The following is a 20,005-nucleotide window of genomic DNA, read 5'->3' on the forward strand; positions in this document are numbered from 1 at the left end:
ATTATTTTGCCAACATTAATTTCATTACAAAACTAATTAAAAAAGGGTTTGAAATGGATGGCTTTGAAGCTAATAAGAGCTCAGCACCCATCCCATTAATAGATGAAAAAAACCATCCCCAGGTGAACAAGTGTCTACAGAATGTAGTTAAACTACACTCCAGCTTACTGATGAAAAACTCTTTCTTCATTCCATAACAGCATTTATCAAAACTGAGTTGCAAAACGTTCTCAGTGATATCAAACAGATTATATTGCCACACAAAGCCCAACCTTTATATGTCAACCATATCTGTAATGTTTCAAGTTCAGTAACCTGTGTTGCTCTGTTGTGGTGACATAATAAGCAGGACATGCATGACAACTATAATTCCTAATATCAAAAAGTGCAAAAAAAATTAGATGTGACCCCTTTACATGTGCATGCACTCTGGACTGCTGTGCAAAAATGCAATGCACCTGCAGACTGCTCTCTTTGTCAGTATGGAGCCCAGCCCTATGGTGGGCACAGCCACAGTAGCCATCGAAAGGAGATATCGAAGCTTCTCTGCCTCGTCTCTCTCTTCCTCTCCCCCTCCCTTATCCTCATCTATCCAGGAGGTACTCTCCATCTCTGTCACTCCCCCAAATGTCACAAAACGGCGTCGTTCGCCGGAGGGACGTTCCCGGCAACCGGCCAGGTCACTCTTGGCAACCTTCGCCTTGGAGGCGACAGAGAGGCAGCCTTTCTCAAGACACGACTGACATAGAGGGACAATGGGCTCGTCGCTGTTCACACGCACACACATACATGACACAGTTAGAAGAACAGAAGGAGAGGAAAAATGAAAACTTAAGTATAGCAGTGAGGAAACGTGAAGTCAGTATGGGAAACTTGATGTTAATGATGTGAGAATTGTTATGAGAGAGATGAACGTGTGATAAGCAAACATGCCAAAAACGGGCCAAGCCACGCCCACAGATGAGACGAGTGATATCTGAAAGAACCAATCGCAGCTCGTTTTGATTTGAGGGGCGGGGTAATCAGGACAATGTGATTTACTTCTATATGAATTATTTAATTATTTAATTTATTGTTAAATAATATATGTCGGCCAATCATTTATCACAAATCATTCAATCTTACTAGATCAAAATCCATAATTTTGTGTGCAATCTGCATCAGACGGTTTGAGAACAGACTGTGGCCGTATCATTTGAAGCTGAGACTAATGCAGGCATGGCCTTTGAGACATATGGAAATCCCTGAGATGTCAGAGAAAGTACTATGAATGAGACAGGCCTGGATCTGGCTCAATGTCTCTCATTCAACGGCTTTATGTGCTCTTTCTGTCTCACACGCACACATAATCTCTCTTGCACTTTTTCTCTGTGAGCATCACTTGGCTTCAAAGGTTGCCGTGGTGACGGCTGTTCGCTAAAGATGGCTTCCCTCTACAAACAGATTTGTGGCTCACAAAGGCGCACTTTAAGAAACATCTACAGCTTAAAAAGACACAGAGCCCTCTTACGCAGCGCTCACGGCTTTGACACGGCAATTTTCTGGACCATGAGCCTTGAGTGATTTAAATTTATTTTAGGCCACACTGTGTGCTAACCAGGCGTGACATAATACGATTTCAGAATCAATTCATTTGTCTTTTCACACTGAAAGAAGCCATTAAAAAAGAAAATAAGTATGTAGTCACTCTAGACAGAAGTATTTTGGAACCTGCGATGAGTAACAGGATTTGATGTCACTCTGGGACTTAATACAAGTTAAAAAGGAAAAAAATTTGTTATTGGTAAATAAAATAAAGTTAAATAATTATAAGAATAGAAAGTCAGTAAGAAAGTACCAACGCCATCTCACTGTAATTCATTTCTATATTACGAGGTGGCTAATTCGTTTTAATTCGTACAATCTTACGTTTTGCTTTTGAACCAGTGATGTTAGGTTTAGGGGTGGGGTTGAGCAGGGGCCTTAGTATGGCGTCTTTCTAAGTCATATGTTTTTGTAAGAGTCAGACTATACTAATTGATACGAATTATCATCCTTAAAAAAAGAAATCCTAACATGAAGTCAGTTCATGTTAGGTCAGGGGTAAGAGGTAATTGTCACCTGCTCTCTGTATTCATCTTGAGTCTCTGCCACTTCTCCAGGTCTGACTGAGTGATGGTCGTTTGAGCCAATGACTGGCGAGGATCTCTCTGTGGGGCGGGCCCACTCTGGCTCCGCCTTCTGGCCAAGTCATCTTTCGTGACATTAGGCACCACAACCCTCCTCCCTGCCTCTCTGTCTGCCCCCTCTTTATTCTTCTCCTCACATTCACTCTCTTTCTCAGTGGTCAGGAAGGGGTTGTCCTTGTGAGTTATGATTGACACCTCGGCAAGGTTGGTGTCAGCTTCACTGCAGATCAGTATGGAGGATAAAACGCTGATCCATCAAGTCATCAAAAGTAAACCACAACCAAATAGAAGTGACACAGCAGCATGCTTAACTAGATAAGTTGCTATATTGTACATGAACCCAAAGGGTTGCTATGGTAACCACTGTATTAACTCTCCCGAATTTAGGGAGTAACTCCTGTACTTCATTCACACACAGAATCACTTTTTGGAGTTTGAGTGTGTTTGTGTTTTGAAAGACCTGTTGTTCTCTGTATTTATCTTGAGCCTCTGCCATGTCTCCAGGTCTGACTGAGTGAAGGTAGACTGGACCAGTGACTGATGAGGATCTTTGGCAGGGCGCGGCCCTCCTCCAGACCGCCTCCTTGCTAGATCATCTTTCTCAGGGTTTGGGATGACTGTCCTCTGTTCTACCTCTCTTTCATCTTCCTCATCTCTTTCTTTTGCTTTCTTTTGTTCAGGATTCAGAAAAGGATTGTCCTTACGATTTATGATTGACACCTCAGGGGAGGTGGAGTCAGCCTGACTGTGGTAGAAATGTTACGTCAAAAGAAATATTATAAATGGAATATTCACCCGAAAATTCCACATGAAACACACAGAACAGCAACAACGTTCACATCCAGAATAAACACAGACAGAACAGATCAGGAAAAAGAAAGAGAAGTTCATATTATTATCATAATATGGATATATACCTACAGTATATAAAGGAATATACTGTAGGTGAGAAGACTATAATATGGATTTTAAGTTTTACAGATTTTACAAACATTAAACAAGTAAAATAAAATAACTTTCCAATTTGGTTATGGATTCTATTTAGGGTTTATTGCAAAACCCTAATGCAAGTATGTAATGTAGTTAAGGGGACAGTTTCCTCAAATGAAATGCTTCACCCCCATGTCATTCTAAACCTATAAGACTTACTGTTTTCTGCAGAACACAAAAGAAGATATTATGAATAAAGTTGGTAACCAAACAACTTCACCCTCCCTTTGACTTCCATTGTATAGGTATAAAACCAAAGAGACATTTCTCAAAATGTCATCTTTTGTATTTTACTACAGAAAGAGTCAAATTTAGATTTAACCGATGACAAAAGTTTTATTTTTGCATGAACTACCCTCTTCGTAGAACCAGCAAAACTTCTCAGACCATCATGAGACCCCCATCCCTTTCTCTCAAACCTCTTTTTCTCCTGTTCCATCTTCTCCATCCTCTCCAAAACTGTGTGCTGTGATGCCAGTCTGATCCCCTCCCATTTCTCTCTGTCCTTCAAGCTACAAGAGCTCGGCAGGAAGTGATGCATTACACCGGGTTTGAACTGATTCATGCGCGCCCTGCGAGAAGCAAGGTCGTCCTTTTGGACATCTGGAACTTTTCTGTCTCCCTCTTCGCCATCATCTTCCTCATTCGAGTCCCACTCATGTGGGACGGCAGCCCGCAGGAAGTCATTGTCACGTCGAAGAATGATGTCTGGAGAAGGTGATTTGGCTTTATTGGCCTCCACAGCAACCACGTTCGGACTGAGGGGACATTTAAATACGGTTTGGTTCCATAGCGGGAGTTCAATAACGCCTTTATTCCAAGCCAGACTAGCATGACTAAATAAAAACAATCTACTTAGTCCAATAAAGCACACAAACAACCAAGCACAAACAGAATCAAATGAGTCCAAGAGTCCATGCAAATCCAATGAATTCACTAACTGAATAATCGCATGTTTTTAATGTAAATTGCATTAATCAATATCAATAAATCAACAAATATTCAGTCCAAATCCATGCTGCAACGTAAATGAGACATTTCTCTCCATCACAAAACCAAAAATATCCTCAAGTACACAAACGTACCCAATAGAGCGATCTTAGGTTAGATCATTTGCACAAGACACAATGGTTCAAGATTCAACCCAACAAGCTTTGTGGTCACCAGACCTGATTTTTACCCACTAGGCCTCACACACAAGCAGTTTTAGTCGCTGCGCACGCATGCCAAAATGATCGCTGACCTGCAGTATCGCACAGAAGCGGGCAATACTTTAATCCCTGCCTTTTTCAACTTTCTCATTTTCTTCAGCTCCGCCTCCTCAAGCTCCACCTCTTTCTCACCTGCCCAGGTGACAGTTTTCTGAAACGCAGGGCTTAGGGACACGACAGCCCCCTCTTTTGATACATCTACACTCTCTTCTCTGTGGAAGAGGGTGGGATCATGTTTTCAAAGTGCAACCGTCAGTGAACAACACGCGATGATTCAAACAAACTCAAACACAAACAGATTTCAGAGAAAAGAAGAGTTTTCCAGCCACTACCAGAGAAATCAACACACAGCCGCAATTACCTGAGAGGTCTATCGCCTCCTACAGGTGATGTTGACATACTCCTTCTGTCTTCCTCTCTATCGCTCCTCCTCTTCCTCAGAGGGGCAGGAAGGTAGTTGGTCTGGTTGCTCTTGTTCGGCAGGTACTGGTTGAAGGGAAGTGCGGCGCGGGGCTCTTTGTAAGTCACGCGGCGGGTGGACATGTCGTCTTTGCGGATGTCCGGCAGTTTTCTTTGACTGCCGTCACCTTCAGAGTCTGTAACACAAGACATTAAGAAAAAATATTTATTTATTTATTTATTAATTACTTAAAGTGCTTACTGATATTTGGTCTCGCAATAATTGAGCAAGTATTAGTATTTATTACTATTTAGTATTCTGTATATTGAGATACATTGTAACGTATAGCCATTATATAATAATATATTCTATAATACATTTAATGTTTAATTGTATATAAAGAATTATTAGGGCGGTCAGTTTTATAATGTAAATTATATGAATTGAAAATTAATTAAAAGATTACATTAACACATTGCAATAAAAATTATAATAATGATAACAACAGCAATTATTATTATAATAATATTATTATTATTAGTAGTAGTAGTAGTAGTTATGATTTAATAACAATAAATACATAAACATCACTGTTGTTGTTGTTATTATTGCAATTGTAGTGTAATAAACAATTATTAATTTATTTTCTATTTATTATTATTTCATTTATATTATTTAGATAGTAGTGGTATTACTACTATTAGTAGTATTATTTATTTAGTAGTATTATTTAGATATATTAATAAATGCACTGGTGGTTCTATTTTTAGTGTCTGACACCATGATCCTCTTTTTTATGCTTTAATAATAAATGAAAACACCAATAATATCCTTTAAAATATGGTGTTTTAATTCCAGCATGTCACTTCAAATCAGAATAAAATGTATATACATATATACATTTTACATAAGAATTATATAATAATATTTTATACAATATATTTAATATATTGTTTTATATTAAAGATTATTAATACAATATTAATACATTACATAATTATACATTGTAATAATAATATAATGTTGTAAATACTATTAATAATTCAATTGTAATGTATTAATTAATCACCTTTTAATTTTTAATTCAATTAAATTTTAATTTTTTATCTATTTTACATTTATTAGTAGAAGTAGGTTTAGTAGTAGTGTTACATTAATAAATGCATTTTTGTGGTTCTTTTTTTAGTGTCTTGCACCATGATCCTCTTACACAATGACAGACAAGTGTATGTGAACGTCTGTCCTGCACAACAGCTGCAATCTCACACCCCCACTTCATGTACAGTATGTGGGAATGCTAGATTTTTCTCATTGAGTCCAGATTTCATGAGTGTGTTTAAGTGTGTTAACAACCAGCAGCTGCCAGCTGAAGGGCTGCTGACAGGACAAACCCGTGGGTAGTGATGTCATAAATGAACAAGCTGAGAAAGTCGTACCACTATTGCAGCAAATAACAGTGTCTGGGGACGGTGTTTTCTGCGATCGTGAGCCAAATGAGTCGAGGCTGTCAAACGAATCATCACGGCCGTGCCTCGGAGGAGACAGCGAATCCGAGCGCTCCGATTCCCAGCTGTCGATGTAACCGCTGTCCCTTATGCTGCGCTTAGGGGAGTCCAACTCTTCACTTATACACTCCTAGACAAACATAAAACAAATAATGGCTTACACAAAATTTTATTTAACAGGCTGTCGATGATTTGTTTCAGGCTAGATTTACCTTTCGCATCATGGAAAGGAGTCCCTCAAACTCTTTCAGGTTAAGTGTGGGGCCGTTATACGTAGCACAGCTGTTAGCAGCTTTACCCAGCCAGTATATAGTTATGAGCACCTAGTTATTCAAAAAATATACAGTAAAATATTGAGTAAAGAATACACTTAGAGCAAGTAGATCAGCGTACGTACATTCTTCAGTTTCCTACTGCAGTCAGAGCCCCTACAGGAGGAAGACAGAGAGAAAGAAAACAAGAAATATCAGGTTTGTTTTTTATCGATCTCTTGGCCATTAAGCTTTGGCTAAACCTATGTTTTAATAATACATTATTAATAAGTTTGTACTTAACGATTTATTAAAACACCAATAACATCTTTAAAAATTTGGTGTTTTCATTTTAGCTTGTCACTTCAAATCAGAATTTAAAAAATTGCTCAGATTATTCCAGATAATATACACTTGGTGTTGCCTTTATTAAAAATAAATTTTAATTAAAATTTCAAACATTTAAAGTCACAGACGAGATGTTTTTTGCGTCATGACTGTTTTCTCAGCCTTTTTGTATACTGTAGGTCACAAACACATAGTTTCATACGTAAGGTTTGCTCGTATCGATGTATCTTGAAGGTCTCCAGGATCAAAAAGCTGTGATCCCTTCAGTCCCAACTCTTCACATCCTCTCAGAAACATGGTCAGATTATCCTGATGAAAGACAAAACACATATTACACACCAGCTGTGTACTGCATGCAGATATTACAGACGATAATAAACAATAAACTATGTTATCAACCGACACCGAACAAAATGATCTGAAAATAAAAAAGCTACAAATCTCAAACAAAGATTTTCAGATTCTGAAGTAAAGTCTAAAGTTGTGTTACATATTAGCCTTGGTTAATGAGACAATATTCATTAATATAATGTTCGTTAGACTTTTATTTCGAAATACCATGATATACAGTACGTTTACATATCGTCAAAGCTTTTAGTATATAAATAAGATAATCATTAAGTACTTAGCGACATGGACAATTAAATTAATGTTTGATTCTATTACGGTACCGAGTTACTGCTGTACTATTTTCATGTAGGGGACAAAAGGAACCAATCGTCCCTGAAATAAATCCATGAACAGAAACAGTACTGTATCTAAACTGCTGTATCTACTACAAATAACAGTGTAAATATAAACCTGAACGGTATTCTTCTAATTGTGACCGGCGTTTATTCTATATATTATATACAAAGCACACACAAGCTGTTCTTGTTCTGAGACTAGCCTGACACAAACAGGCACGCACCACAAACAAAAGACAGACACAAACAAATAAACAAACACGATCACACTCACTAGTCCTGCAATGGGGGTTGGAAGTCTGTTAATCTTTTTCACAAGGCCTGGTTTGACTGAACTTAGCAACCTGATGAGTCATGAAACAGAGAGAGAGAGAGATGACATTAGAAAGCATTAAATCCATGTCAGTAACAAACTGACTCATAATATTTTGTGTGCCACAAAACCAAAGCGTTTGGAAACATACAGTATAAACCAAAAGCACACGTAAACCAGATATTATACAATTATATGTTTATATAATATGTATAGGCTCTTCTGTGACCCTACAGAGGATAAGCTGGTTCAGGAGACTGATAATATTTATTTATAAATAAGTATATATAAATATATATATGAACATAAATAAAAAGATTTGTGAATGAGTGTAACTCACTCGCAGAGCAAAATGCCATTTTCCAATCCACTTCTGAAATCCTTTTCACCAAATCCTCTTCCTGTTACCGACTGTAAAAAAACACAACAGCAAAACCATTAGCAGTTAAAATAAAATAAAAAGTTTATTACTTAATGGAGGATTTAAATAAAAGCACTTTTACTAATGTGACCGGTGTAAAGGTGTTGACATTGTTGTGCGTGTGTCAGTTTTGTCTTTAATCCATTCCTATACCAATCTCAGCTCTGCCTCTCTCTCTCTCTCACACACACACACACACACACACACACAATCTCTTCTGTTAAATGACCTCAGGACATCCAAGGTGGTCATGTGAGTGAGAGTGTGTGTTATCATGTTTTCTCAATGTGTTGATAATGTAGACTGTATGTGTTTAATGTGTAAATTAGTATTACACATTACCTATATAGGTTAGTCTAGATTGCATCAACACTCGTTCTTATTACATAACATACTTAAACAATAAGCCTCTCAGTTTCTGGTGTAATATATTTTGGTATGTTAGCACCATTGCATTTGTGTGCCGTTTCAGTAATAATCCTCTGTTTTCGGTTTAGAAGAATGTGAATGCGTGCACACCCGCACGCAGTTCCTCGTCTATCAAAGTGTGTATGTCTGTCACCTCAGTTTATATCCTCAGTTTCTTCACTTATTGATTCTATATGTATGTACTGTATAGACTCCTAACTATAAATATATAAGATTATCACCTTATATAACACATAAAATAAGCATAGGATTATGACTTTCATTCATGTTTAAAAGGGGTCACATCATGAGAAATATCAATTCATCATTTTAAACTAAATTTACATATAAATCACAACAATAAAGCTATTTGTTTATAATAAAGGCTACATTTATACAAGGGCCAAGTCTTCCTTATACTGATTTGGAGAAACTTCCTGAATGGCCTCTCCTGTGGGGGGATTGTGTGTGTATTTTTGCAGCTGTTGCTAACTCTGCTAACACAGCAACTCCGTCATCATTGAAATACTAGACACTGTATTGTCTGACACACAGGCAAATTGCTCTCTCATTCACCATCCTTATACGTATATAGCGTATATAAATGGACACATGCTGCATACAGGGAAAGATAAGCTTCAATATTTTGTCCATTCCCCCACCACTTTTCTTTTTAAACAAAGCCTCACATTTACACACACGTATTTCCATGGTGTCCGGATTAGAGATAAGCTCTTTTGTAGGTCATTAAGTCACAAAAGGCCATTGGGCAACCCAACATGCATCTGTCATCTCCAATACACTATACTAGGGTAAGAAATGAACTGGACATGGGCACCAAAAGTGAAGGCAAAGAATGTCACCATTTCTCTACAAATAAAACAGCTAAATGCCTAAATGTAAATATGGTTTGAAAACCCCCTATGTACCCTTAGTATGTCTCTCATAAAAAACACACATTCAAAGGCCGTCAGCTCTTTCTTCTGTGGAACTCAAAAGAAGATATTTTAATAAATGTCTCTGTGGTTCTGTGTCCAAACAATGGAAGTCAAAGGGGACTAGTGTTGTCTGGTTAACAACATTCTTCAAAATGTCTTCTTTTGCGTTCTGCTGAACATAGTGTGAATAAGTGAATGAAAGAATTTTTATTTTGGGGTTGACTATCCCGTTCATTTCCAACACTCCTGTGGATTTTTCCTCTGGAATGCCAAAATGCGGTCATGGACAGACACACATACTGGCCTAATTCATTTCAAAGATTCAGCGACCTACAGTAACAGAGAGAGGCAGACAGTGAGAGAGATGTGATTGAAGGAGACATTTTTAGGAGCCAGAAAAAAGCTTCTGGAAGCAGACGTGCTGTTACGTTACCTTGACGCCAGGCTCTCTCGCAAAACATAGACATGCGTACACCTGCTGGGGACAGTCTAGTCAACATACCCACAGAAACAAGCTCCCCTACAGTGCCGTTGTGCAAGAGACTAAACTCCATTCATTCAAGACGGACAAAATCATTAGTCACCCAAAAAGAGCCCTTTGTTCTTACGTGAAACAGACTGGGCCTTCCTTTATTTGGATTATTGAATGTTTTGATGTGAGCTTTAACAATGGAAACATGGTGAAGGTGTCAAAATGGAGGTCATCCACTAAAGCCTTATCTTGTAAATGACCAAGAGGTGTCATATTTACAAATGACAATCTCTAAAAGGGATAGAAGAACTCTGTCAAGAATAACTGACCCTCAAGTTGTTCCAACACTGTATGAAATCCTTTGTTCTGTTAAACACAGAAGATATTATGAAGAATGTGGGGAATTAAACAGTTCTGGGGCATCATTGACTACCATAGTAGTTTTCTTCCCTAATATCCAAGTCAATAGTGCCCCAGAATTGTTTAATTCCCCACATTCTTCAAAATATCTTCTGTGTTTAACAGAACAACAAAATATACACAGATTTTGAACAACTTGAGGCTGAGGATGACAGAATTTTCCTTTTAGGGTGAACAATCCCTTTAATTCCAGAGGGTTGTGATGCTGGAAGGGGCGTGTCCACATTTTCACAATTGATGTGATTAAATATTATTCATAATGTATAATAATTATTTGTTATATAGAGTTCCACAAATATAAAGATCAACCCTCATAATTTCCACTATGCAATAAATTGTTTTTGCTAGAGACTGCGCATAAATCATTAAGCATGCATAAACGAAGAGAATAAAAGGAGATTACACAGTTGATGAATATTTAAATACTGTATGTTTGTTTTGTTTCGGTAGTTTAGAATTTGTTTCCATCTTGAATGCATGACATCTTTTCCAGATGCTGTGAATTATTTAGCATGTATAAAACTGATGTTGATTCTGGGACTAGAAAGAGGATAAAAGGACATTTCACAGCTGATGAATATGGAATATTGGAACATAAATGCATGACATGCGTGTTATAATGATTCAGATAACTCAGAGTTTCCCAGGGGGGCTTGAAGGCAGCAACACACACATTACAACAACATTTGGGGCGGCAAAATGATGTGAATCCTGACAAATTAAAAATAGAAGTAGCGCACAAATATTAAGAAGTGTAACTACAGTAGGATGGAATTCATGAACAAATTAAAAAATTATTCATCAGCTTTAGTGTAGAAAAGATTTACATTTAAAGGGATATTTCTTTCAAAAATACTAATTTTGCGTTAACGTATTCACCCTTGTTGCATTCAAAACCTGTGGTACACAAAATAAAATGTTTTTGTGGTTTTGTGTCCATACAATGGGAGTCAACAGGGAGAACCGTTGTCTGTCATTCTTCCAAATATCTTATTTTGTGTTCTGTAGATGAAAAAACGTCCTACAGGTTTGAAATGATATGAGAGAGAGAAAATGATCAAATTGGTAAAATTTTTGCTTAAACTGTCCCTCTAATAAATACAGAATTATTTCTTAATTTTTTGTCATTTTTTGTCAAGGCCCAAGAGAGTCAAGAAGGGATGATGTTAAGTTTGGATGGTGTCAGAGAGTCACGGAAAACCTCACGGTAGAACACAAACATGCATAGGCCTACTGATTCTCTTATTCTGCAACGACTATGTAAATGTCACAAAAAATGTGTGACCCAGTCTATGAAAACCAGGCTACAGTCTCATAATCTAATTATGAGATAATGATCATCAAAGTTTAATTTCAATCTTTAATATCACTTTGATTTTAAACTTTGACAGGACATTTCTCAAACAATATTTTCAAAGAATGTTCTTCGCATTATGTAGGACGATTTTATATAGAAAACAGCAAATCAAAAAATGTCTTTAGTTGGGTTTTCACAGACAGGGTCACATTTGAAGACTGTTGAGACAAGTCACATATAAATGCAAATGCCGCACATCAGGTTTCACTGTGACATTTTCCAGTGTGAACAAAATATTAATATTACACAAATAAGATTCTGCCCCGCTGCATCTTTTTAAAGCCCTGAGAGAGACAGGAATAGTAGAAGAGAGCAGCACTATTCCTGCTTATAATCACCTAAGCAACAGCCTCAGCAGCAGAAAGCAGAGTCACTCTTGCTGAGGAGGAGGCAGGGGACAGAATCTCTCAGGACTCGCTGTCTTAAAATACATCTGAAAATAGGCCACCTGACAAGGGCTGACAAGTAGAGCTCATCCATCCAGCACATTTATAACATAACTATTCATAACAAACATTTCACTGCGTTTTTATTGCATATTTTATTGTACCTAATATAGTACATTTTACAAGTAAAACAGGTTAAGAAAATGTAAATGCGCTGTAAAAGGGGTGTAAAGAAAACAAAACAGATGCTCCTGTGTTCCAGCTATTTTATGTAAAAATAAACATCTATTCATCCTGTGCAGATGTTTTATCATTGTCTCTGAACCTGCGTGTCAAGTAAAAATAGTCTGGGTTCCAGAGATCTCTGTTTGGCATTTAGCAAGAATGCATCCTCCATTTATGCCCTCTTATTGAATTGAAGGCAATCAGACCACCCTTAGTGTTCAACCGTTGTAAAGTGAATAACCTGTGACATACAACCATACAGGGAACCGGAAATGTGTAAATTTAGTCAAGGTTGTCAATGTCAGGACATGCATTTTTACAAGGCTGTACGACACACACACAAGCATTATAAAGAAATGAACAGCTGTAGCCGCTCTATATATAGATGGACAGAAATGTGGGTGACTAGAGCATTTTAAAATACGCAGGCAAATGTCATGCGTATGTGGGACAGGGGCACAGCTGCGGACCCTGTGAGTGCTCAGAAACTCAAGAACCAACTGGTAGATCGAGCACCCACTGACAATGTCGATCAAAAAGTCCAATTAATGCAAAGATAATTAAACCAAGATGTTTTCTCTCTATATATTAAATAAGCGTACATACATCATCCGATCATTGTTTGTCTGTGCATTCAGCTGTTAACTGGTTGCTTGGATACCATGTGATAAATCTACCTGAAGGGTTGCTGACTACTTGAAAACAAAGGCACATTAAACACACACACACACACACACCTTTAGAAAGTCCACTTTGATTAATTGCTTTGTGTTAAACGCAATTGAAACAGAACTTAATTCTGTATTTTGCACGCAATGTAAAAGGAGGAAAAGTGAAATGAAAACACACACAGGTTGCCAAGAAACTGATACAAGATGTATAATTTAAAAAGTGTCCCTCCCACATCACACACAAAAAAACATCCACACGCTGTCCTGTACTGCAGCATTGAATTATGGGAGATATAATAAATGCTCTATGGCTCTCTCAGATATTATTTCTTGACTAGTAGTACCTTTTCCAAGGTGTTACATAACTCTGCGTTTAAATGACTGCAAAATACATCAGGATTGTGGGTGCTCCCGGGGGTGGGTGGTGAAACTGGAACGCATTTTAAAACTATTGTTCTTCTAAGTGAACGAATTTGTTGTATAAGAAAAGAACCTTATTGGTCATAACAATCTAGCAACATTCCAATGACACTGTTTAGCTTTAGCTATTTATCCCACAGACATCTCGAAACTGGTTCCCATTACAAAAATAAAACAACCATCATTCAGCATCTCAAGGCACAAGACAGAAAAGATCAGCTGCAAATAGAGACAAAGGGCATTCTGCAGATGAAGTGGATGTCAGCGACAGTTGGAATGGAGGTCTGTTCGTTCATTTCGTGTCTAGTGATGTCACTCATGAATACTTAAAATCCACCAGACCATTAACTAAAGCCACTGTGGATTCATATTTGATCTGTGATTTCAATCTTGGCTTTTGAAATCTTATGGAATCCCGCTGTGATTAAGAATCGCATCATAAAAACTGCATCACAGACGACATTGAACTGCGTTCGCGTTACCCATTTTGCATAGTTGCTTTAGTGAACTTATCGATAAAACAATGCAGACAGTGTACGCAAATACACGCCGCTATCATTTTTTGTGAATTCCCCCTCTGACTAATAATGACAGCCTGGTACTGTATGCATCCCAAATGTCTCCTACTGTATAAGCCGTATTGTTTAATCCTTGTCTCTGTGACTGCACAGCTGTGACAGCTGGCTTTATGAGGTCATATGAGGGAGCCATCTGTACTTAAATGTACTCTTCCACTCACACACGCTCGTTCGTACTCAACATTCATCTGTCGGATACTAGAAAGCACTTTATGTGGAGCGCAAATTGAAGTGCATGGGTAGGGCCTGTATGGTTTCCATGGTGACTCTATGACTGACTTTGAAATATAACAGTGGTGTGAAATGGTGGGATGGAAAGAAACAGACAGAGGAAGAGGGAACTGCTCCGAAACTGGATAGGCTGAGGGAGAGGAACTGTGGGGCTCCTGAAACATGATAGGTCTTGGCGGAGAAGAACTTAATGTAATGTGATGGGGTTGTTGCTGTCCATCTCCAGCCACCGACAGGTGCGATGGGAGTGTTGCACTGAGTATTTCTGTACGATGGCACATCCAGCACACAACTATGAGGTTTATGAGAGACAGCAACCGCTTCAAAAACTGAAGCATGCACAGTAGAAATCCCAAACCAACTTCAAGCAAGCAGACAAAAAGTGACAGACCGATATACCAGCCAAGCAAAAAACCCAGTTTGGCAGGAAAATGAAAGTGTTAGCTCATATCATTTTCAAAATGTACAAATAACCTTGTTACCGAGTAACAAACATGTATCTGTTATACATATTTTGTGCTTCTTGGGTAAATGTGGTTTTAAAAGATGATCACAAAGATATTTTTACATATCATCACTGTCCTTCCGAAACCTTGTCTCCATACGATTTTAATTTTTTGTAGGGCGGTCAAACCATTAATCGTGATAAAATCGCATTCAAAATAATAGTTTGTGCTAACATAATATATGTCTGTGTACTCTGCACATTAATTTTGTATTTATAAAAACAAAGACATGCATATGTTTTATAAAAATACAAAAGATAATGTACATTTATATATAATTTAAATGATTGGTAAATATGAATAAATACATGTTAATATTTCCTAAATATGTATACAGTGCACATGTGTGTGATTATAAATACAAAAAGAAATATGCACAGTACACAGACATACAGTTTATTACGTACACCACGTTTTAATCTGGATACACTTTATGATGATTTATCGTTTGGACGGCCCTACTTTTTTCTCATAGATAATTATTTTTGGTCATCCTTTATCTTTGTCACTGGGTTTTAAATCCAGTTGTTTTTCAATTTCCTGAAAAACAACAAATCTGGACATACAAGGTTTCAGAAAGACAGCGACGGTATGTTTAATATGTCGCCATTACATTGTAACACAGTATGCAGGCCACTATTTTGAATGCTTGACATGTATTTAAAAAGTGGCCTGCATACTGTGTTACAATGTAATGGCGACAAATTAAACATATGTGTACGTTTCTATGTGTGTGTCGTATAAGAATTCCATGTATATCTTTGTATAGAAGCATGAACAGTAATTTAGCAAGCCTCCAGCTTTGAACTAAAATGCTCTTTCTCCTTCACTGATATACAAGGCACACAAGAAGCATGTCTCTCTCTGTGCTAATTCGGTTTAAACTATTTGTGAGTGGTAGGGTGCAAGGCTATTTCAGCCTGTCTATTTATACTGATCTTCCTAAAATGAGTGTGACTGTGTTACTGACCCTCAGAGAGAGACACAGAAGATGGACAAACAAACAGATGGACATATTATTGATTATACAGAGAGTGAACGGCACAGGAAACATTTATATTCTGTATTTTTGAGAGATTATGGTATGGGGATAACACACAAACTACTCTTGGTGGGATTTGTGATTTTAAATCTCTCTCTCTCTCACCCACACATGCTGTTTGTTTGACTATGATGTTATTTTATAAGCTTTCACTTATTTTATATAAGGCTAATGATATTGTATTCCTTAACCTGACCCCAACACTAAAATATGGCATATTATGTTTTTATATAGAGTACTTATGAGTGGAGCAGTGAAATTTCCTCCCAAATTGTATGTTAGTGAGGACATTTGGCCCTCACAAATGTACCTAAAATGTATACAAATCCATATTATCCTGTGTGGCTTCTTATTTTAACTAATAACTACATATCGTTGCTGTCCTTCCAATCCTCGGCTCTCCAAATCCACAGTTTTTCAGGAACTGGAAGAAAGACGTTTTAAACGAATACGGTGTTGTCAATGTTGACAAGCACTTTTTAATGCTTTTGTTAGTTAGATATTTGCAAACCCCAGTGACAAGGGTGATTCATAATAATGATTTATGACAAGAAAAACGAAATATGGAGTTACAAGGTTTCAGAACGACTGTATATGGGACACATCAGTTAATTTCCCTCATGATAAAATGTAACAAAGTCTGTGAAAATCCAGCTTAAGTCATTTTTTGTGTTTCCTATAATATAATTCTGCACGATGTAAAGAACTTTCTGTAAAATGATAACCTACTGGCTGAGTAAGACCATGTCAAAGACTGAAATCATACTGAAATGAATAGCAGTTATACTGCCATCACTTTAACAGACTTTCACAGACTGTGTCACGCATTATAGTGAAACAATGATGGTCCCTTAGAGATTTCCATACTGATAAAAACCAGTAATGCGCACACGGCTCAACCAACAATGTAGATCAGTGACTTGAAGATGCCCCCAATTCAATGCATCCTCTGAAATAGGTCGCAGCATCATTACCGGGCCCTGGCTACATATAACACCTTTAATGTCTCTAGGGATGTTTGACACAAATGATACACTTGACAGTGAACGGGGTGAGAGAAAGCAACACCGTCCGCGTCAACAGATCCCGGCTTAACAAACTGTGTGAAGAGGCCGACGCGACGCTATGACAAGCTCAGGAAAGGGGGCGTTGCCGTCGGAAAACAAGTGGGCGTTTCTCGAGCTTCCACAACAACTGGAACGTGTAATGTGGACCGTAATGTGTATCGCCGCTCTGCTGCATCGTCGCGGTGTAAACCGCATATCCGCTTTGACGAAATAGGTGATGGCTGTCATGTGAGTGAAATATTCGGTGAGCCATCAAAGCCGCACTAGTCCGATTACAATCCCAGAATCCCGCGCACATGATCCCTGCGCTGTCCGATCACCCGCATCTGAAACCAAACACGTCACACACGCGCAAGAAGGTGGCGGTGCAATATTTATAAGATGTTCCGGCCGGTACATCCGAACCTCTATAGAATTAACTTTGAGACACATCATCAAACAGATGCGCAGTGTTTACTTCTCCGTCAGGCTGTGTGACAGACTTACCTCGATCCATTTCTGGGCTTCTTGAAACGCTCTCTCGGGGGTATTTCCCACAGACTCGGCTTGATCCGAATGGGCATTCGAAGCCGACTCGTCTCCGGGACTGGCCATTTCGAGCGAAGCTTCTCAGCAAGGCCGGCGAGTCTAGATCAAATATCCAGGTCCAGAAAAACAATTATTTCCGCCGTCTTTCAGTCCGCTAGCTGACGAAGAACATTCGCCGCGATAGATGGCAAGTTCAATGCGCCGAATCCGCACGCAGCACAACACACTGCAGTTATCCAGCGCGCAGCAGCACTGCAGATGAACGGCGCTTTCCACGCGCGGAAAGATACGAGTTCGAACTCCGTTGCTAAATATATAAAGTAAAAAAACACCAGAAGTCTCCGTTCAGCCAATGCGAAGAGAGCAGCAGGACGGGCGCAAGAGCCTCGCTGTCTGTCCTCTGCCCGAGAACTGGAGACTGGCGCGCGTTAGAGCGCGGGGGAAAGGAATTTACCGAGAACAATGGGGCAGTTCCGTTACCGCTCCAGTTACGACCACAATTTCTCTCCCTCTCTCTGAATCTAGACCGGGTCTAAATGTAGCCGTACGAGGTACAAATGAGGTCAAATAAAGTCAAATATTAAGGTTCGGATCAAGTGTTTGCAAGTAAACGAGCGTTTGGGGTCAATAGTAGTAAGAAAAGTTGTCCATTCTAAGAGAAAGAGAGAAAGAATAGGACTGCTAAGGGTCTTTGAATAGGCCTAATGCTTTTTCTGCATTCGGAGACTTTATGTATTCTGTACGGCGTGGATCAGATGGGTGTTTTGTGCATTAAAGTGTTGGTCAATAAGCAGAATTCACCCCAAAGACAAATCACATCATATAGTGATAATACACTAGTAAAAATAAAGGTGCTTAAAATGTTATTTACGGCAACTCCATAGAAGAACCATTCGTTTCGGCACCAAAGAACCTTTTGAAGCACCTTAAATAGTAAATAGTCTAAACTGCTGTTTAAACATCTAAGGTCACTTATGCAAACTCATTTTAGAATGTGCTGGGAACACTACTAGAATTATGTTAGGGGTTACATTTTAGCATCTGGTCAGTCCACCCAAAAAACTTTGTTTACTCACCCTCAAGTTGTTCCAAATCTGTATACACATCTTGTTCTGATGAACACAGAAAAATACTTAAGCAATGCTTGGCCACCATTGACTACCATAGTAGGAGAAATTATTAATGCATTTCATATATGTTAAACACTAAAGGATATATTTTGAAGAATGTAGGAACAGTTCTGCAGCACTTACTTTCAATGTAATTTTTATAGTCAGCTGTTTGGTTACAATCATTCTTCCGAATATATTTCTCCGTGTCCATCAGAACAAAGAAATGTACACAGATATAGAACAACTCGAGGGCCAGTAAATGACAGAATTTTCATTTTGGGGTTTAAGGTGTCCAGTCATCCTAAAATGCTTTGTCTACATAGGCAATGTCAACAAAAAAGTGCTTTGCGTTTGTAGTTTAAGTTAAGTGGTAATTGAAGATGTGCGTCTAAGCAGAGATTTAACAGAAAATGAGATTATAAAAGTGACTTTTTATACCTACTTTCGCCCCACTGGGTGTCAGCACATGCGCAACCTAGTTGCCATTAGTTTTAAGCGCCCCCTACAGGATAGAAAATTTAGGTCAGCCTTCAAACATCTTTGTATCCCCATTTCATGCATTTGGGGAATGTGACCTTTTTGTTGAGTTTCATTCTTGAGGTAAACCTAAGGGGAAAACCTACACAACATTGTTAGCTATGGTTGTGGCCAAACTAAATCACAAACACAACTTGGTGAGCGTTTTATTGGCCCGTAGATTCCTTGGTAAAAACATTGGCTAAATACATTTTGGGCTATTGGCCTAAACCTGTTAACTTCCGGTTTGGTTTGTGTTTGGCTAGTGTCTAATAATGTAGTATAATTTTATGAAATGTATGCTAATAAGAATTTGTACTATTATTTAACCGTCTAATTATTGTATTAACTAAATAATTTTTAGAATTGTGTTGTATATGTTCATTTAATTAAACAATTTGTTGAATGGGTCCTGTAGTTTGTCACATTTAAACAAACCGTATGATACATTGACATCTAGTGGTGTAGTTTGGTATTGCAGTCTAAAATAAAAATATTAGAGAGGCAAGTTTAGCCAAGTAAAGGTTCTTCTCGGTTTCATTTGCTTGTTATCAGAAATAATCTACAGGCCCTCTTATCGTTTGTGAATATGTACCGGAAGTTCAGTCGGGGGGTGTCACAAAAGTGTGCACGCACAGTAACGTTTGTTTATGTTGTCAAGATGAAACCCTCTATGGTTTGTGAATAATGTACAGTCCCACATGAAAAACACACTTTATAAATTGTAGTTAGACTATTAGATACCATAGTTTTTTATACATTTACTCCTACATGGATAAATTGCAGTACACGCATTTATCAATGAACATTCTTGTTATGCTGGTCAATCCTCTTC

At 38.1% G+C, this 20,005-nt stretch overlaps 1 protein-coding gene across 1 annotated transcript in view; it reads right to left on the bottom strand.

The window, feature by feature from the left end:
• Positions 1-17,955, bottom strand: part of limch1a (LIM and calponin homology domains 1a) — a 33,917-nt gene extending 15,962 nt beyond the window's left edge. The window contains exons 1-13 of the mRNA XM_079462727.1: positions 17,501-17,955; positions 8,213-8,283; positions 7,834-7,903; positions 7,076-7,182; positions 6,672-6,702; positions 6,487-6,597; positions 6,206-6,404; positions 4,731-4,965; positions 4,402-4,581; positions 3,578-3,916; positions 2,629-2,913; positions 2,101-2,388; positions 459-767 (exon numbers count right to left, since the gene is read on the bottom strand). Coding sequence (XP_079318853.1) covers positions 459-767; positions 2,101-2,388; positions 2,629-2,913; positions 3,578-3,916; positions 4,402-4,581; positions 4,731-4,965; positions 6,206-6,404; positions 6,487-6,597; positions 6,672-6,702; positions 7,076-7,182; positions 7,834-7,903; positions 8,213-8,283; positions 17,501-17,608 — 2,333 coding nt within the window. The 5' untranslated portion in view covers positions 17,609-17,955. The remainder of the gene's footprint in view (positions 1-458; positions 768-2,100; positions 2,389-2,628; positions 2,914-3,577; positions 3,917-4,401; positions 4,582-4,730; positions 4,966-6,205; positions 6,405-6,486; positions 6,598-6,671; positions 6,703-7,075; positions 7,183-7,833; positions 7,904-8,212; positions 8,284-17,500) is intronic.
• Positions 17,956-20,005: the final 2,050 nt, after the last annotated feature.

This window comes from Barbatula barbatula, assembly GCF_947034865.1.
Source record: "Barbatula barbatula genome assembly, chromosome: 8".
NCBI classification, from domain to species: Eukaryota; Metazoa; Chordata; class Actinopteri; order Cypriniformes; family Nemacheilidae; genus Barbatula; species Barbatula barbatula.